Source organism: Chamaea fasciata, unplaced genomic scaffold (genome assembly GCF_029207755.1).
Source record: "Chamaea fasciata isolate MVZ Bird 193981 ecotype frontalis unplaced genomic scaffold, bChaFas1.0.hap1 SCAF_20, whole genome shotgun sequence".
Lineage (NCBI taxonomy): Eukaryota > Metazoa > Chordata > Aves > Passeriformes > Sylviidae > Chamaea > Chamaea fasciata.
The window spans coordinates 386246-404985 of record NW_027094105.1 but is presented as its reverse complement, the minus strand read 5'-3'; the positions used below and the strand labels follow the sequence as shown (position 1 = coordinate 404985).

The 18740-nt window shown below is 58.2% G+C and overlaps 2 protein-coding genes across 4 annotated transcripts; one reads left to right on the top strand and one right to left on the bottom strand.

Annotated features, from left to right (window-relative positions):
- Positions 1-220: 220 nt before the first annotated feature.
- FBXW5 (F-box and WD repeat domain containing 5) lies at positions 221-13376 on the bottom strand. Of its 3 annotated transcripts, none has more exons than XM_066201323.1 (10): positions 13338-13376; positions 12898-13108; positions 10446-10603; positions 9659-9833; positions 8252-8400; positions 6444-6924; positions 3792-3939; positions 2524-2736; positions 1808-2060; positions 221-393 (listed from the first exon to the last, which is right to left on the bottom strand). In XM_066201323.1, the coding sequence occupies exons 2-9, from the start codon at positions 13085-13087 to the stop codon at positions 1814-1816; spliced, it is 1761 nt and encodes a 586-aa protein (XP_066057420.1). In that variant the 5' UTR covers positions 13088-13108; positions 13338-13376; the 3' UTR covers positions 221-393; positions 1808-1813. The 3 variants fall into 3 exon arrangements, with proteins under 3 accessions (XP_066057420.1, XP_066057422.1, XP_066057423.1); XM_066201325.1 differs by lacking the exon at positions 13338-13376 and adding an exon at positions 13310-13327; XM_066201326.1 differs by lacking the exons at positions 12898-13108; positions 13338-13376 and having other exon boundaries at positions 10438-10565.
- A 298-nt stretch (positions 13377-13674) lies between these two features.
- Positions 13675-17681, top strand: C8G (complement C8 gamma chain). The gene is made up of 7 exons (XM_066201236.1): positions 13675-13970; positions 14754-14893; positions 15563-15633; positions 15939-16046; positions 16333-16434; positions 16611-16649; positions 17408-17681. Exons 1-7 carry the CDS (start codon positions 13749-13751, stop codon positions 17419-17421), a joined length of 696 nt encoding a protein of 231 aa, XP_066057333.1. The 5' UTR covers positions 13675-13748; the 3' UTR covers positions 17422-17681.
- Positions 17682-18740: the final 1059 nt, after the last annotated feature.

The window sequence follows — 18740 nt, the reverse complement described above, 5'->3', positions numbered from 1 at the left end:
TCCACGAGGGAGCCAGCCCCTAGCTTGTCCTGGAGCCTGCAGTGTTCAGCCCTGGCTGTGATGGACACTTGCTGCTCTACCCGCACTACCCAGCCCAGGGAAGGTAACCACAGGCTGGGCAGCAGCTCCTGCAGCGCCCCAGCCCAGCTCTGTGACAGTCCTGGACTCGGCTCTGCCTTAGCAGAGCAGTGCTCGGAAAAACAAGCTCACATTGCAGAGATGCTTTAGCAGAGTATTTATTCAATGCCAGAGTGAAGAGCAAAACTCAGTACAAACAACAGCTCAGTGCCTTGCACGCTGCTGCACTGAGCCACGGGCGGGAGAGTTCACAGTTGGGGGAGGAGGGAGAGGCTGTTCCTTCGCTGTGTGACTGGACAGAGCGGGATGTGGAGCCTGTGTGCACACACATGAAGGAACCCCTCATTTCATGACAGAAAACCTGAGTTAGGGGGTTTTGTATGAAGCTGGGGCACAGCAGGAGACAGGTGCCAACCCTCCTACTGCAGAGGCTGCTGAAGCCATCAGTGCCATTGTGACAGGAGCTGCCACCTCCATCAGGTCTATCAGCAACCCCAGATTGGGCATGGCACAGGCACCTGCCCTGGGGCTTCCAGGAGGGGCCCAAAATGCCTCCCCCTGCAGCTCCTTCCCAGCCCTGCTTCCAGGAGCAACAGCAGCTCCTCGGGGCCCCATCAGGGTCAAGATCAGAAGCTTAATTTTAGACTCTGACATTTGGGTACCTGCTACAGGGAGAGAAGCTCAAGGGACAGACAGTGAACACCACTGAGCCTGTAATAACTCCAAGTGACCATCCCCAGTGCCTGTGGGGTCCTGGAGGAGCTAACCCCTTCCATGGCGGGTCAGCCCCATGGACAGGGAGCTTATTCAGCTGTCACTGCAGGCAGTAGGGCTCTGTCCCCATCACCTGCAGGTGAATGAATACCTGCAGCACCCATGGGTGCCTACACCTATTCACAGAGAACATACCAAGAGAATCTAAAGTGCCACAATTGCGTAGCATGGGCAGGAGGTAAGCTGTCCTCATGGGTACCCCAGAAAGGGACAGCAGATCCCCCACAATAAATACGTTCCCGATCCATAGCTTATTGAAGTGCTACTCAGAGGAAGACAGAGGCAAAGCCAGCACCATGTGACCACCAGCCCTCCCCCTTCCCAAGTTTGGAAACTGGCAATATCAATACTCAGACCCTGGGGCCAGTCAGGCTCCCAGCCCTGGCCCTGCCACCCCCTTACTGCCCCCAGTTCCTGCTGCCCTCCCAGGCAGAGGTGCCATGGGAAAGAGGCACTTGACATTCCCCAGCAGCCAGACAAGTTGCCTGTGGAGCTTTGGGACAAACACACATTAATAAAATGCCAATATTAAGAGAGTCCTGCAGTCAGGCAGCGCAGCTGCACCATGGCTCCTGCCAAGCACTCTGCAGCTGGTGGCTCCCAGTGGAGCTGGCCATGTCCCCAGCTCACACAGACCCACACTGGACATGCCTCAGTGTCCCCTGAGCCCAGAGCTCGCCCAGAGAGCTATGCCCCAGTAGCAATGCTGGTGAGAAGCTGTGGGAGCCCACCCTGCAGTGACCAGCTCAGCTGCTGCCCAAGAGACGCACAGCAAGGCCGTAGCTCTTATGTCCTGTCTGAAGGCAGTGCTTCAAGGAGGAGGCGATTCCCGCTGCCAGGGTCCCTCCTAGCTCAGCCATAGGATTTGTGTGCCTAGAGCTCATCTCTGTGCAGGACTCAGGGCTCTGTGAGCTCAGGAGGTGCTGCAGTGAGAAAGCTGCAGGAGCAGATGTACCTGGGTTCAGCTTTTCTGGTTCATGAGCCAGGAGAAGAGCAGTTTCCTGGGCCGGGGCCTCCTGGCCTGCCGGATGCGCACGGCCCGTGGCGACCGCCACACCTTGATGGTGGTGTCATCACTGGCTGTCAGCAGCAGCTCCTGCTCCACTGGGCTGAATGCCACTGAGTTCACCACATTGTCATGCTGCAGCTTGGCCAGGCAGATGTTGTAGTGCCGGTCCCAGATGTAGCCATGTCGATCCTCTGCCCCACTGGAGTGGAAACAGTGGTCAGGGTGCCCCACTGGTTCCAGTGTAGCTCAGCAGCCCCAACACCCTGCCCTTCCCACCCCCATCCTTCCGCAGGGATAGGAGCAGAGGGTATCCAAGCCCCTGTCTCCATGAGCTTCATCCTGCACAGGCAGCTCCCTCTGGGATCCAGGGCCCCTCAGCTCACCCCACAGCACCTGCACCCAAGAATGGCATTTGTCACCTACCACCAAACATACCACAGCCCCAGATTTACCCTTTCTGCAGGGATTTACAGCAGGATATTTACAGCAGGACCAGGGCAGCCACCCTCTAGCAGCACTTTCCAAGTCAGTCCATCTGTTCTTTCCAATTCCATTCCCTGCTCTGCTCCCAACACACGCGGGTGTTCTGCTCACCCGGCCATCCCATAGCAACAGCCCCAGCCTTCCCAGATGCAGGATCAGGATCCTGCCCACCCCCTCACCTCGCTACAAAGTCCCTGCTGACATCCAAGAAGATGAAGAAGCACTCCTCGTTGGGTGTGTAGGCCCGGTGTGCGCGCAGCGCTCGCTTCACCTCCTTCATGGTCTTCAGGTCGAACACGTGCAGGTCGATCTCCTCAGCAATGGGAGGTGGCTGCATCGGATCTGAGATGACGCAGTCCCGTGGCCAGGCTCGGCTGTTCACGTACAGGTACCTTGGGGAGGGCAGGGATGGATTACCTACACTGCACCAGGGTTCACAGAGCCCCCTGGAACAGCAGGGATGGAGCCTGCAGCCCAGCTCACTGCAATCCAGGATGAAACAGGGAATAGGCTACTGGAACACTCCTGACCATGTCTGGAAAGGACCACCACACCTGAAAGGTGATTCTAGGGGTTAGGTCACACCTGTCTAATCTCATTAAAACTATCTTTAAGGATGGGGGTGTCTTCTGGGCAGCATCTGAAGGGGGACTCTGTCCCCTGCTCCATTCATGTGAGATCCCACCTGAGAGCTGCCTCCAAGAGAGCTCTGGGAACCCAACACAAGAAGGATGTGGAGATGCTGGAGTCCAGAGAAGGCCACTGAGATGCTCCAAGGGCTGGAGCCTCTCTGGTCTGATGCCAGGCTGGGGCTGTTCAGCTTGGAAAAGAGAAAGATCCAAGGAGATCTTAGAGCCCCTTCCAGTGCCTGAAGGGGCTCCAAAAGAGCTGGAGACAAATCTGGGACAAGGGATGGAGGGACAGGACAAGGAGGAATGGCTTCCCACTACCAGAGGGCAGGGATAGATGGGATATTGGGAAGAAATCCTTTCCTGTGAGGTTGGGGAGGCCCTGGCACAGGTTGCCCAGAGAAGCTGTGGCTGCCCCTGGATCCCTGGCAGTGTTCAAAGCAAATGGACAGAGCTTGGAGCAACCTGGGAGAGTGGAAGTTGGCCCTGCCCATGGCAGAAGGGTGAGCATTAGATGGTTTTTAAGCTACCTTCCAACACAAACCATCGTAGGATTCTATGGATGATCTACCTCAGGAACAAGACACATTGGTGTGGGCAGCTCCTCCACTCTCAGAAGGAGCCACCCTGTCCTGAGCTGGCTCAGGAACACATTCCTGCCACGGCTGGGGGCGATGCTTAGCAGTAACACACCATTAGCACCTGGCTCAGCAGGCACCCAATCCATCCACCACAGTCACTTCATGTCCTGGTCACCCCACTGAGCCCTTGAGCAGCTCTTGCCCACCCTGGCAGTTGCTGAAGCCCACTGTGCTCACCGGTGGTCAGGGGAGAGGCCCATGCCAATGATGTGCCCATGGATGTCGATGACATGATCCAGGGAGTCGAAGAACTCATCTGAGCGCCGTTCCTCCCCCAGCACCGGCCCTGCGGTGGTCATCTGATGGGGTAGGATCCTTTTAATCCCTGTGGAACAGAAAGCAGAGGGAGGCAGTTCCACAGGCTGCTGCCAGCAGGGTTGGGGGAGGTCCCAGGCTTAGGGAGGGTCTTCCGTTAGTGTGGCTAAGAAAGGAGAACCAGCTTGCTGGGCAAGGTCTGGGACAGGGCTGCTATCCTGGCCAGGCTCCTTCAGCTCTTCAGGTGGGCTTTGGGCCAGAACCTTGCCCATGAGCAATGTCCTGGCACATCTAACCCCAGACAGGGATATCCCAGTATCTGTGGGTACCATCAAACCTTGCCTCAGCTCATCTCTGGAGCACATGGAAAGCTGCACTGGCCCAGGAGACAGGCTAGCTGTAGAAGGGTTTTCCTCCTAAATGATTCCCTAGGCTGGGCCCTTTCTCTGCAGTAGCCAGCCTGGAGCAGCCCAGCAGATGCCCTGGCTGTGGCAGGGTTTTCCCCTGACACTGTCAAGTTCAGGTGGGGATCTGTCCCAGAAAGCTCAAAGAACAGACATTTAAAGGCAAACTGTGCTGAAGTGCTTTGTAGCTTCTGAACCTCCTGACTAAATGAGCCAAGTGATGGGTCAAGCCCTGTCCCCTTCCAGCTCTGCAGAGGTCCAAAACACCAACAGCTCCACTAATGGTCCATCCCCAACGACTTTCTGGAGGACCAGTGAGCCTCAGTAGCTCCTGAACACACACACACAGGTTTCATCCTCAGCAGATCCAGGGGGAGCTGGAAGGTGGTCCGGGCCATCCCACTGCCCCTCTGCAGGAATTGCTAACGCCACCTTTGACTTTAGCCCTCTCTTGCAGCCCAACAAGACACAGGTGACACCCCACTACAGCTCAAGTCTAAGGCCATTCCCAATATCTCTCCCCCTGAGTCTGGGACCTTTGGGACAGGACTGGTGCTCTTCCACCCCACTGGTGCTGCTCACCAGCATCTTCATCCTCACTTCCACAGCACCATGCTCCTCGTTCCAAACTCAGACACACATGAGTCTGCTCAACCTGGAACCAGCATGAGAAACGGGAACTCAAGGATTTCAGGCTGGAACAGCACTGCATAGAGTGGGAGCTGAGCACAGAGTGAGCTCCTTTAGGTCCTGCGGGCACAGAGCAGGTGCACAGGGCCAGTTCTGCACACAAACCAAGGGGCAAACAACACTGCAGTGACTCATGGTGGGACAGGAACTTAGCCAGGGTCCAGCCCTCCAAGCAGCAGCCTGTACTGCAAATGCTGGCTGCCAGCCAGGGAGTCACAGAGTTGAAAGGCATCACGCAAATCCCTCAGCCCTGGGAGGCTGCAGAGGAATTCAGGAGCCCAAAGGCTCTGCCTTGGTGTGTGGCAGGTTGCAGTCTGCAAGGTGGCCTTGGCTCAGCCCAGCCCAGGGCTGAGTCACCATGGCTGCCTGCAAACCCAGCCCACAGGCAGGAGATGGAGCAGAGCTCATTCAGTCCAGGTCATATTCCTAACTGAGGTGGGCAAAGACTAAGCTGCTTACAGCTCTGGAAACCCCACCTTACTGGGCTGTACTGGTGCAGGGCCATGTCATGGGAAAGTCAGGAGAGCAAGGAAGCAAGGCTGTAACTGTGTGAGCAGTGAAAGGAACTGAAACAGGGTGGCTTCACAGCAGTCTTGTCTGGGAGCAGCTCCCTCCTTCCCCACACTCCTGCTCCTTTCTACCTCTCTGCCAGCTTTAGGGTCTCTTGGGGAAACAGCCAGTCTACCTGCTCCTGCTCCCTGCTGAGGAGTTTCCCACAGGACTTCCTGTAAATTCAGGCTCTGCCTGAATTTAAATTCAGACCTGTTGCCTTAACAGGAGCGCCCCAGGTGAGAGCACGGGACATCCTAACACAGGACAAGATCACCAGCCATGGCCTGGCACATGCTGCACCCACGGCCCATTGTACCCCACTGGTACAATGGAGGAGGCTGCAACCTGCCCAGCATCGCTCACCACACAAACGCTGGCTGGGGCAGTGAGTAATCCCCTTGGAAACTTTCCCAGTCCAAGTGTCTCACTGAGGCTGGACACACACCTAAGGTCCCACCCATGGCAGAGGGGAAGGCAGGCAAGGGGCAAGGGCACTGCACAAGTGACTCACATATCAACTCCATGCTGGTCAGACCAAGCTTGCCCTGATGCCGTCTACTCCCGTAAGAGAACAGGACCAAAGGTGCCTCCACACACTCCTCCAGGGCAACTGCTGCCCTGCCCCTGCACCCACTGCTGCTCATGGCTGGTGTCCTTAACCAGAAGCTCCTTCTTGCTTTTCTGCTCAGCCTTTGCCATGACTTTGGCCACACATCATGCTGGCAGCAACAAAACAACCCTCAGGCAAGTAGAGGAAGTAGAATTCCCCTCACTGATGGGACCTCTCAGAACCCAGAGCAAACTGCAGCTCACACCTCACAAACAGGCAGAAAAGAGACCAGGTCTTTTCCCAACCCAAATCCCAAATGCAGCTGCAGCCCAGGCCCCCAGGGAGCCCCAGCTGCCTCAAGCTCAGACCCAGCCTTACCTATCTGGTGTGGAGAGTAGGTGAGGCATCCTGTGGTGAAGATCAAGTACTTTGTCTTGCTGCTGCTGTCTGTGGGGAGCAGGTTTGGCTCAGGTGGTTTAGTTCTGTTGCGCACAAACAGCTCAGCCACCTTTGTCTCCAGCTCTGTCTCGGTCATGGCAGGCCTCATGCGGCCCTCCATGATATCATCAAAGAGCTGCTGCAGCCCATGCTCTGCTGGCACGCCCCCGGCATCTGGCAATTCCTGTATGGCTGGCTCCAGAGGCAGCTTAGGCTTGGCCTCTTCTTCCTCGCTGTCACTGCCGAGATCAAAGACTGGGCAGGAGGAGGAAGCAGCGAGCTGCTCCTCATAGTCCAGGAGCAGATCCGGGGAATCGTACCGGCTGCAGTCAGCCACCATCACAGTCCGGATGGTGCTAGCATTCAGGTTCTGGATTTTGAACAGTCTCTTCACTACATTCACGTTCTCAGACTCAATGCCCTGCAAGCAGAGGGGAGAAGTGAGCAGGAACCACCCAACATCACTCCTACAGCTCAAACCAGGACCTGAGCTAGTGCAGCACCAGCCCACACAGATCCCTTCACAGTATGTGTGGGGCACTGACACAAGAACAGGCCCCAGGCTTGCCAGCGCTACTGAGCTCCTTCCTATCCTGGATAGAGACAGAACAAGAGAAAACATTCCTGCAGGCAGGCAGCAGTGGAGCAAGGAAGCACAGCAGCTGGGAAGCCCTGCTGCCACCATACCATGAGGTCATCAGCAGGTGCTACCTGGTGCTTTACAGTGCAGGGCCAGGAGCTGGACTTGATCCTTGTGGGGCCCATCCACCTCAGGATACTCAACATTCTATGATCGACAAGGATTTCAGGAACAGGCCTCTGTGATAGGCATGAAGTGGGATCCCTCTGGCCCACAGCAGCAGTGACAGAGAATCCCTGTGCTCCTGGAGTGTGCTTGTACCCCTCAGCAGGGGCAGCTTGACATCTGCTCCAGACACACAGAGCAGGTCCCTCTCCATCTCACTGTTCCCAGCCTGCAGCTGTACTACCACACCCCTGTTATGGGCAAGGTCCTTCCTATCCTCTCAGGGATGATGGAAAGGGTAATGCTGCGATAGTGCCTCAGTGTAGCACAGAGATGTGGCTGTGGGAAGGTCTCTGCTACCGGAGGATTTTACCTGGGGTCAGCATCTTGTTAAAATCACAAACCATGGGGATGTGCAGGTGTGACAGTGAAACAGATGCAAAGCATGGGGAACACAACTGAGCAGCCCAAGTGCCAGGGACTGAACGAGCAGTTTGAGGCCAGCACACTCAGCTCTCTGAGTCTCACCACAGAATCAGAGACAGCAGCTGGCCCAAGAAACCTCAGCAAGGCCAGGCAGGGCTGAGCTCAGCCTCCAACTCCCAAGGACACCCTGAGCTACCAAGTGGGAGAAAGGCCATTGCTGGGACACGCGCCAGGCTACAGCAGTCCCAGGCCCAGCTTCAGACTATCAAGGACCTCAGCAGCCCTGTTGTTGGGCAATGCACGCTGTGGAGCACTGCAGTCAACTCCTCAGCCTGATTAATGTGGCAAAAGTTAATAAGATCTGAGGGCAGAGTTAGAATATTGTAGTGAGTACCACAACACCGAGCGTGGAGAAACCTCATACAAGGGTTGCCTCAAGCTCAGGATCCTGAGGGCAAGTCAGAGGAGACAAACAGGGAGGACAGGAGGATTGAGCCATCCTTCCCTACAGCATTCCCTCCCCCAGGAGCCAGCAGGAAGCTGCGCTGCCTGTGAAGCTGGAAGGACGGCAGCTCACCTGGAAAGCATTGTTCAGCCACAGCACTGAGCAGGAGGTTATGCGCCCAATCCGATGCAGATTGCCTGATATCAAGTTGGTTTCATTCAGCCAGCAGCCAAACACATCATAGGGCTTATTCCTCACCCTGGAAAGCAGCGTGAAGTTTTCTAAAAGGGAAACATGAGGCAGTGATTTCCAGCAAGAGCCCTGGAGAAACCATGTGGGACAGGAGAAGTGGATCCAGGTCTCTGTAGGAGAGGCCAACCCCCACCCAGCTCCCAGCCACGGCTACAGAGACAGATTATTTCTCTTTTCTGCAGAGATGTGTGATGATACCTTGCACAAAGGAAACCAAAATAACAGGGCAGTGCCCAGAGCCAGAGCACAGAGCAATCCAACCTCCCACCCCTTCCCTGAGCGAGGCCCAGAGCAGGCCCTGGGGACAAGAACGAGTTACACACAAACAGAATTTCCTTCCCACCCCTGGGGCTTGGGGCCTCTCCAGCCAAGGCAGGTGTGCACTCCTGATTCCTGCTACACTCCTGATTGCTGGTACTGTGAGACTCTGCACAAAGATGGTGAGATAACACAGTGGGGATAAGCCTCATATACAGAGCTGCAGCAGAAGTGAAAGAGGCTCAGGTGACACCTCAGAAAGCCCTGTGAGACCTAACCTTGAGACTAGGGCCACAAAGGTGATCTAAGGGCTAGATCCAGCCACTCTCCTCTGGAGATGGGCTGAGAGAGCTGAATGTGTCCAGCCTGGAGAAGAGAAGGCTCTGGGAAGACCTTAGAGCCCCTTCCAGTGACTAAAAGGGTCCAGGAGAACTGGAGAGGAACCTGGGGCAAGGGATGGAGGGACAGGACAAGGGGGAATGGCTTCCTGCTGCCAGAAGGCAGGGATAGATGGGATAGTGAGGGGAAATTGCTCCCTGTGACATTGGGGAGGCCCTGTCACAGGGTGCCCAGAGAAGCTCTGGTGGCCGCTGGATCCCTGGAAGCATCCCAGGCCAGCCTGGATGAGGCTTTGAGCAACCTGGGAGAGTGGAAGGTGTCCCTGCCCACGACAGGGGTTGGAATGAGATGAGCTTTAAGGTCTCTTTCAACCCAAACCATTCTGGGTTTCTGAAGCTCTGTGGCAAGCACCACATATGCCAGAGGCAGGGGATTCAAGATGAGTGATGTGGATAACCCTTGCCCAGACTAGCACTTAGAAGTGAGGCTAAATACATGACACACTGCCTTGAGGTGCTGCTGTAGTGATCTGAACAGAGTTAAGGCTGTCTGTGAGGTTTCCCCTCTGGAACTGTGATTGGAACCCCTTAGCTCAGTAGTCAGAACAAGCTGAGGCAAGGCTACTGCAAATCCAAGAAGAAGGGAACCCCCTCACCCAGCACTCATATGCCTCAGGGAAGCCCCACTTACCCATGCTGATCACAGCAATCTCCCCTGAAGAGGAGTTGTGAGGCCCCACAAAGACACCAGATACCAGCAGGAGGGAGTCATCAGAATTGAACTGGGAGAACTGGGTGTAGCTCCAGTTGTATGGCCTCATGTTGGAGCTGTGCTGCAGGGAGATGTCCAGCTCGTTGCTCCAGATCTACAGAGAGACAGACAGTCAGGAAGCTGTTGAGAAGCCTGAGAGTGGTTCTGCTTTAACTGTTCCGCCAGTACTCACCAGAACAGGAAAAACGAACAGTATCAAAAACCCCATTGAACTGCCTCCCACTCACCATATCCCTGTCCATTCCCCTGACAGAAAATGGAGAGGGGCTAAATGGAGAACTGCTGGTCCACTGGCCAGAGGAGAGGGTGCTCAGGCAGTGAATGGTGCTGGGTTTCTAGAATGTTCAGACAGATTCCTCCCAATACAACCACCCAGGCAAGACAAGATCCACTGCAGTGGATCATTATCTCCCCAGTCTTCCTCAGACCCAGGGCAGAACAGGGCACTGATCTGCACCTAGAAAGCAAAGCACCTTGGCCACCTCCACACACATTGAGGCTGGAGCTGGAATCTACAGCCCTCAAGGCTACATTTGCAAGAGTCATTAGTTCTATGGCTTAGAAGACAGCTCAGCACCTGCAGGAACCAGCCCAAGTCCAGGGATATCTGGTCAAACCTCTCCACAGACTTCCCAAAGGCTGCTCTCAGGGCTAAGCCCCACTGGACCAAGGCTGCAAGGACTGGGCAAGGCACCTACCACTTTACCTTGACCGTGCAGTCTTTGGAGCATGATGCAAACAGGCAGCCAGAGTGGGAGAAGCTCAGGTGCAAAACTTGGTCATTATGCTCCTTCAGGGCCTGCACCTCCACACAAGGGATGGTGTCGTAGAGCCTCTGGAACTCATCATACCAGGAGACAGCACCTGCAGCACAGAGCAGAGACACAGGACAGGAGTGTGAGTGGAGGGAAGCAGAGCTGGGTTAAACATGGCATCAAGCTTTAATAAAAAAATCCTGGCTCCTGTGAGCCAAGGCCAGGAGCTCTGCTGGGACACCAACTCAGGGCTGCAGCTCAGCTACCAGACCTCAGCATTTTCCTCAGCAGCTTCCCTACTCCTACACAAAACCCCCTTTCTTCCAGTACACACGCTGCTCCACACCACAGCTCTGCCTTCCAAACCAGCACAACCCCCACTGAACAGCCCAGGCAGAGGCACTGGCTGTCAGACCAAAACCTTGCTCAGGACAAAACAGTCCTGAGAAGGAACACATGCTCCAGCACAACCGAATCAACCAGGTGGGACAAGCGGGAAGCTGGGAAGCTGCTCCTCACCGTACCCAGCTCTGCACTGATTATCTTTGTCTTGTCTAACACAGAATTAAGATGGCTCCAGAAAGGGTCTGGGACCTGGGAAAAACCATCTCCATGAGGTAAGAGACTTGAAAAAAATGAGAGAGAAGAACAGAAGCTGGGCACACTCATGGGAGTCTTACAGATAGACAATAAAAGACAAATAAAGAAGATTCTTAATGAAGGGCCTGGGCAGGCAGCCTACAGATTTCTTGAAGCAGCAAATCCCAGAGAAGCAGATTAGACATGTATATGGATAAGGGCCAACTTTCCTAGTGACTAAACAGCACTGAAGGATTTTTAGGAACACGGTGCAGCCCAGGAGGCACCTGCTCCTGCAGACAGGGACCAGCTTACTGCCAGCACATCCCACTGCTACTCAAGGCTGGGCACTTGAACCCCCTCTGAACCTCCTGGTCCCAGCCTATCTGGCTGGGAAATGCCTGAGCAGGCCCCATTTGGCCAAGCAAAGCCAACGTTTCACCTTACAGACCCAGTGGATACCAGTCCTCTAACCATGGGACTGCCCAGGGCAACCAGGCTGGCAGAGGTATTCCCCAAAATCATGTTCCAGCTCCTTCCCACGCCTGTCAGGCTGTCCCTGTCCTGCTGCCTTGTGCAGGGTGCCCACAGCTCCAGCGGCCAGGGAGGTGCCTGAATATGTTACTGAGCTACACCAACTGCTTGATCCTAATTAGTGCTCAAGAACAGGGCAGGCAAGCTGACTAAGCAGCTCCAGGAGGCTAGGAGGGAATGAGCCTGGTCCAAAGGCTTCAGAAAAACCCTAAAGAGAACATCCTCAGCCCCATGGAGCTCCCAGGGTCTGCAAGGGCAAAGTCACATAGCCTGGAAGAATCCCATCGACATCCACCTCCTCCCAGAGCCTGTCTGCAGTGGTGCTCCTGCTGTAAGGAGATCACCTCCCACTGCCTGGGCCTTGGCATTTCTTCCTGCCCTTCTGTAGACACTGCAACTCACAACCCAGGATCCAGCTCTCTCAGCCACAGCTGCGGGCCCCCTGTACAGCCCTCCCATGCCCTGCAACACACTGGGAATGGGCAGCTTGGAGAGAAACCCCCTGGGCAGCAAGGGCTCCTGCTGCCAGGTCCCAGCTACTGTGACTTAGCTGGGTCATCCTTCCAGACTGCTCCAAACTGCTTCCAGCACTGGATGCTCAGCAAGGATCAGAGCTGTGACCACAAGACTGCCATCTCCAAGCCTTCTGACAGCTTGGCCAGGGACAGCCCTGCCAGGCTCTGTCAGTTCCTGCTGTTAGCCCAGATCAAGTCCAACCTGTCCTGGTGCTGTGGGGCAGCTGCTGACTCAGCATATGTCCCCAGTGCTGTCACAGGGCCACACATCCCCCAGACAGGCACAGATGTCCCTGCACAGCCCGGCCCCTGGGAGCAGCCAACGGTGCTTGTGGCAGTGACTGGTCCAGCTGGAGAAAGGACAGAGCTGTAGCAGGGGGGCTGCCAAGTCCCAGAAAGGCCAAGCCAGCAGTGATTCCACAGATCCCATGCAGGCTGGTATGCAGCAGCGTGCGGTGACTCAGTGCGACTACCAGGCTCTTCCTGGACAGCAGACACAGACAGCAACTACCTAGAGAGCTCAGAAACCTCCTTCCTGTGAAAAAAAGGGAGAGGCAAAGCATTTCCAGCCCTTTGACCCTCATTTCTGAAGGGTCTGGGCCTTCCTGTGCACATCTTCAGCCCATGACGCTGTGACACAGCTGAGGCGACGAGGATCAGCGGCTCCACCGCCCCGACAGCGGCGGCAGAGGGCAGAGCGACGGCAGCGCAGACTTCGTCTGGGGTTCACGGCAGATGCCGCCCCCCTGGATCAGCCCCGCGCCCCGGAGCGCACCTGGGTGCCGCGGCACATCCCGGGACACACGGTAGTAGCGGTAGAAAAGCTCCTTCCACAGAAATTCGTCGCGGGCCACGGCGCGCCACTGCTGGCAGACGAGCCCCACCGAGAGCACGTCGGCGTGGTCCAGGTACAGAAAGATCTCGAACAGGACGGTGTCTGGGAGCCGGGGGCAGCCCGCGTCCATCGTGTCATTCTGCCGCCGCGCCTGCAACCGAGCAGGGTGCTGGTGTCAGGCCGGGACCGGGCACCCGCACCCACCGAGGGCCCACGGCCCCCCCGAGCCTTGCCCGCTGCTCCCTTCATGACGTGCCCGGTGCCCTGGTGCCCCCCGCGGTCAGTGCCCCCCCCCGTGCCGTGCCCGGTTTCCCCGGCGTCCCCCATGGCCGCTGTTCCCCCCGTGCCGTGCCTGGTGTCCCCGCTGTCCCCCCCCGCACCTCGGCGGTCCCCTGCCCCCGCCCCGCCGCGCCACTTCCGGCCGGCGCTCCCGGCACTCCCCGGCCGGCCAATCACCGGGCGCGTCCGGCCGCAGCCCCGACGGCTCGAGCACAGAGCACCCTGCAGTGTGCCAGGCACAGCGAGCCGAGCGCGGCGCGATCGCTCACGAGCGCTCCTGCAGGGGCAGCGCTGCCCCGCCCCGCCCGGTCCGACCGTGCCTGTCACAGACCACACCCCCGTGACCACGCCCTCATGTGACACGCTCCCGCCCCTGTTAGGCCACGCCCCGTTACTAACAAGCCCCGCCCACCGGGACCCCTTCGGCCCCGCCTCGACCCCCGGCCTGGTCCAGGCCCGCTCACTGGGCTCCAGCCCATCCCGGCCCTGACCCTGGCGCTGACCCCGTCCAGATGCCACGAGGTCTCCTGGCTCCCGGCCGTGCCCGCCTAACCCCGCCAGTTCCCGGCAGCACCGGCCTCGCGCACTGGCACATGGCGGCCCTGCACACCCTCCTGCTCCTCGGGCTGCTCCTTACGGCGCGGGGGCAGAGGGCGGCGCAGAGACGGCGGCCGTCCCCTCCCCAGAGCGCGCTGGAGAAGGTGGCGGCTCAGGAGGGGCTCAGCCTCCACCAGGTGAGGGCTTGGGCTGAGAGGTCTGTGGGCATCCGCCGACCCCGCACTTTGGTGGGCTGCAGGGAGCCGGGGTGGCTCCTGTTCCGTGTGCCCCTCGAGGGCTGACCGCCGGTGTACCCCCCAGACCCGGCTTTGCAGCCCATCCTTCTGTATCCCCGTCCAGCGCTGACCCCCTACGCCCTTCTCCCTCACGCCCACCCTTGCAGCCCGTCCCGTGTCCCCCTCCACAGCTGACCCCCACTGTCCTCCCGAGACTCAGCTTCCCAGCCCATCCCCAAGCCCGAGCCCCTCGGTGCCCGCCACACACAGCTCAGCTCAGCTCAGCCCCAGCTCTGCCCGCAGAGCTGCCCGCAGAGCAGGCATAGGGGCCGGGGCCTCACAGGGACCCCCGTCCTCACCCGTCTGGAGCTGCCGCAGGGCCGCTGCAGCTGCCCTTTAGGGCTTGGGTTGAGCTCGGGGCTCTGCTGGTGGCGCCGAACTGGGGCTGCAGCATAAAGTGATGTCCAGCACACACCCAGTGTGGCACTGGGGGGCCTGCAGTGCTGTGGGCAGTGTGAGCCTTGGACATCCCCTACACACCCCCAGCCTGTCCCCATGTCAGGCTCTTTCTGCCCTGCCATCCCACCTGCCAGCACCTGAGGGGCAGTTGTGCCCTGTGGGCACCCCGAGGGACAGGCTGTAGGCAGAGGTGCCAGGTGAGGGGAAGGAGGGTGCTCAGGGGGGTTGGGTGGTGGCACCCCAGGCTGGTGGCCCTGTAGATGGTGCCACCTCTGTGCCGTGCAGCTCTCAGGGAAGTGGTTCCTGGTTGGCATGGCCTCCCGCTGCAGTTACCTGGCAGAGCACAGCCATCAGCTGGAGGCCACGATGGTGACAGTGACTATCCTGGATGGGCAGAGCCTGGCCGTCAGCACCTTCAGGACGCTGTGAGTGATGTCGGGCACAGGGGCCACGGGCAGGGATAGGGATGCTGCAGGCAGGTCAGAACAAGACTGGTGCCCTGAGATGGGGACTCTGAAAGCAGATCAAAGCACTACCAGTGCCCTGGCCACAGGCTCCAAAGAGGACAGCTGCCCTAGAGCCAAGTGTGGGTGGGATACTCTGCAGAGAGTTTTGTAGTAGAAGCCCTGGCCACAATGAGTGCTCTGGCCATGATGGATGCCCTGCCACCTGTATGGCCACTAGCCCAGGCTGGGCTGAGGGTGCCCAGGCTGGTCAGTGTGAGGACAGCCAGGCTGGAGAAACTGAGGCATGTGGTGGCTCCATGGCTGCCCAGCCTAGGACTGGATCCAGGGACAGCATGTCTGAGGATGGTGACTTTCAGCACACCTGTGAGCACTTTCCCCACCCTCGTGGGCCCTGAGGTCCTGACCAGGCTCAGTGCTGCAGGGAGATGGCAGCACTCCTTCGGCTCAGGAGATTTTGGGCTCATCATCTCTCACAATGTCTCCCCCGTATTCTGGGACATCTTTCCCTGGGGAGAAAACAAACTCCCAGGGAAACAGACAGCGTGTGTGCCTTGGCAGGCAGGCTGGGCAGGGACCCAGGAAGATCCTCCACAGCCTATTCTGACATCTTCTTTTCTCCCCATGCAGGGACAGGATGTGCTGGGAAATCAAGCAGCACTACCTTCCTGCCCAGGCCCCCGGACGCTTCCTGCTGAAGGGTGAGGGAAACTGGTCTGGGATGGCACGAGGCTGCTGGAGCCCTCCAGTCCTGCTCTCAGCAGGCTTTTGGTACCGACGTCCCTCTTCCCAGTGCACTCCCAGTATTTTACGTCTTGGGTCCCTAAGTGTTGGATGCCATCATGGGGGTGACACCACGGGCTGGTGCCTGTGGGTGCCCCACTCTGGCCCTGATTTTCACCCCTTGTACACCCGGCTTGTGGTGAAACGAGGCCCCTGGACAATGCTGAGGCTAACTGATTGGGATTGATTGGGACTAACTGGGCTATCCTCTCGTCCTTCCCAGGCCATAGGAAAAGCAGCAAGGTGGATGTGGTGGTGGGTGAGGCTGACCCCAGCAGCTTCATCATCCTCTACTACCAGAAGGGCCACAACATCTCTGTTAAGCTCTATGGTAGGCTGGGGCTCGGGGCCTCATGGCAGGTAAACGACTAGGGTGGAAAACCTGTGCTGGACTCAGGAGAGGCCAGCTGAAGCCTTGGAGGACCTAACATGGGAATGGGGGTCACTCCCACCTGGAGAATTGTCCCCAGATGCTGTGGGGGAGTGGTAAGGAGGGAGCTGGGAACCCACTTCTCTGAGCTGAAAGCCTCCTGGGCCTTGAGCCTTGTGTAGGGACATGGGGGGGCTTTGGGCCAGGGCCAGGCCTGAGACCACTGACGGTGTCTTCCTGTGTGCAGGACGGAGCAGCCTGGTCAGTGACGCTGTCGTGGACAAGTTCGAGCAGAGCGTCAGGGCTGTGGGTCTGAGTGAGGATGTGACCTACTACTTCCCCACCTACGGTGGGTGGCACACGGTCCTCAGGGAGACCCGTGTGGGTTCTGTTTCGATTCTCCCGCCACCCCAGGGACAAAGATGAAAGGATGGGGCTATACCCTGCAGTGTCCTGGCAGTGCAGGGGCTGGAGAGTGCCAGGTCCCAGACAAGGTGATCCCCTCCTGGGCTCTGTCTCTTGCAGGGTTTTGTGACTTTGCAGATGAGTTTCACGTCCTTGATGGTGAGTTGAGGGTGCTGGGTGATGCACTGGGTGCCCCATGTGCCAGGCTTGGTCTCACACTGGGCACCAGTTGGGTATCCCTGTCCTGGCGGTGGGCTGGGCACACTGGGCCAGATCCACACTGCACCGTGGCTGTGTGGTCCTGCCCCAGGAGTGTGGGTAGGGCTGGTCTGGCAAGGGAGAGGCCATGACAGACCATTCCCCAGAACAAACCTCACATGGGTCAGACTGTGAGAATATACCCCCGCAGCCCTGCCCGGGAGTAGCTCTTGAGAGGCTTTGGAGGGATATCTCAGAGGGACAGGACAAAAGATTCCAAAAGAGGCTCTTACCCCAGAATTATTCCAATGCGTTTATTCTCGAAGGGTTCCAGGGGCCAAGAGAGAGAACAAGGAAGTGCAGGGGTCTTATCTAGTCTCCCACTCTGGGAGGATGGCTGGCACTCAGCCAGTTAGGTCAAGAAAGGAAGGAAAGGTCAAACCATATGGTTACAGGCATTAGGGGTCTTGGGGGAAAAAACCATTCCCCAGAGAATTACAACAAGACTGGGTTTGATGGATCTATCTTGGTGTTTCCTGGGGTGAGGGCTGGTTTGGGATGAGATGTCCTGGCACAGGGGCACCCTGGGGTGAGGGCTGGGGACCCTGAGGACAGCACCACCACTTGTCATTGGTGCTTGAGGAGGCAGAGGTAAGTCTCCAACTCTGGTGCTGGGCGTGGACACCCCCCCAACCCCTCAGCACTTCTCTTCCTTCCAGAAATGAAGCTGTAGGTGCAGATGGAGTTGCCAGGGGGGTCCCAGAGCTCAGCCCTCGCCTCACCCAGCTGCCCATGGCCACACAGATCTGAGCCACACTTTTGTCAGCTCCCACTGCTGCTCCACAGCTCTGGAGCCAGCCCTGGGGCTCCTCAGCCCCTCCAGCTGTGCTGGCAGCTGCATCTGTCCTTGTCCTGTGCTCCCAGCTTGTGTCCCCCCTCTGCTCCGTGCTCCACTCTCCTACAGCAGCCAGCAACAGTTCAATAAATGCCTCAGAGAAGAGCCTGTGTAGAGGCCTGTCACCTCTTTATCTGCCCCAGCCCTCCCCCGTGGGGCTGCCAGTGCCTTGGACATGTGGTCCTGGCTGGGGCGTGCCAAGGGGGTGTTAAGGGGCTGTGCAGCCCCCTTCCATGCAGAACCTTGCCATCTCTATGAGCCTTCCCCAGCCAGGGGAGAGTGGGGCAGAATTGTGGTGGTTCCTGTGATGTGGTCCAACTGGCAGGGGCAAGGAAGGGCCCAGCAGGGGAACAGCACCATGCCTGGGGCCACAGGGGGCATGGACTATGGGGTAGTGGGGCGAGCACATCATCTTCCTTTTCCCCCAGCAAGCTGGGAGATCACTCATGGACCCCAGGGGAGGAGATCTTAGTCCCACAGTCCTGCTTCTCATTCCCAGGGCCTCCAGGGCTAGAAAACACCCGTTCACCTACCCCAGCCCTGCAGAGTTCTTTCCCTGAGGGGCTGCTCCCCGCGCTGGACAACTACCCGCACAGCCAGCACGTCTCAGAGAGACAGGCAGGAGACTAGAGGGGCTTCACGGTCTTCCACTAGGGGAGACCCCCAGGGTTAATGCCGCAGCCCCTCATCGGACCCCTCCTCCCAGTGTCTAGAGCCTGGCCGAGGCTGTCCTGCCACGCAATGCAGGCAGGCCGTACCCATCGCCAGTGGCTTCAGGAGGGGACGGGGAGCGGCCCGGCAGCCGGCAGGCCGGGGCCCCGTCCCCCCCCGCCCCAGCCCCCGGGGCGGGGTGCTGCCCTCTGTCCCCAGCACCGGCATTTTGCAATCCTAGCGGGAAGTGGTAACACATGTTGTTTATCGGGGGATTATGTAAGGGAAGGCACGTGATGTGCCCGGAGCCAGCCCCTGCTCCCACCACCCACGTGCTGGGCAGCTGGATCCAGCCCGGCCGATCCCCGAGCCTGACAGAGCCGGGCTGTGGTGGAGCCGGCTGGTTTTACCTGCACCCCGAAGCAGCGGCACCGGGCAGGGGGATAAGGAAGCAAGGGGAGAGCCTCGGGGAGCTGGGCTGGTCCCCAAGGATTCCCCACACCCGT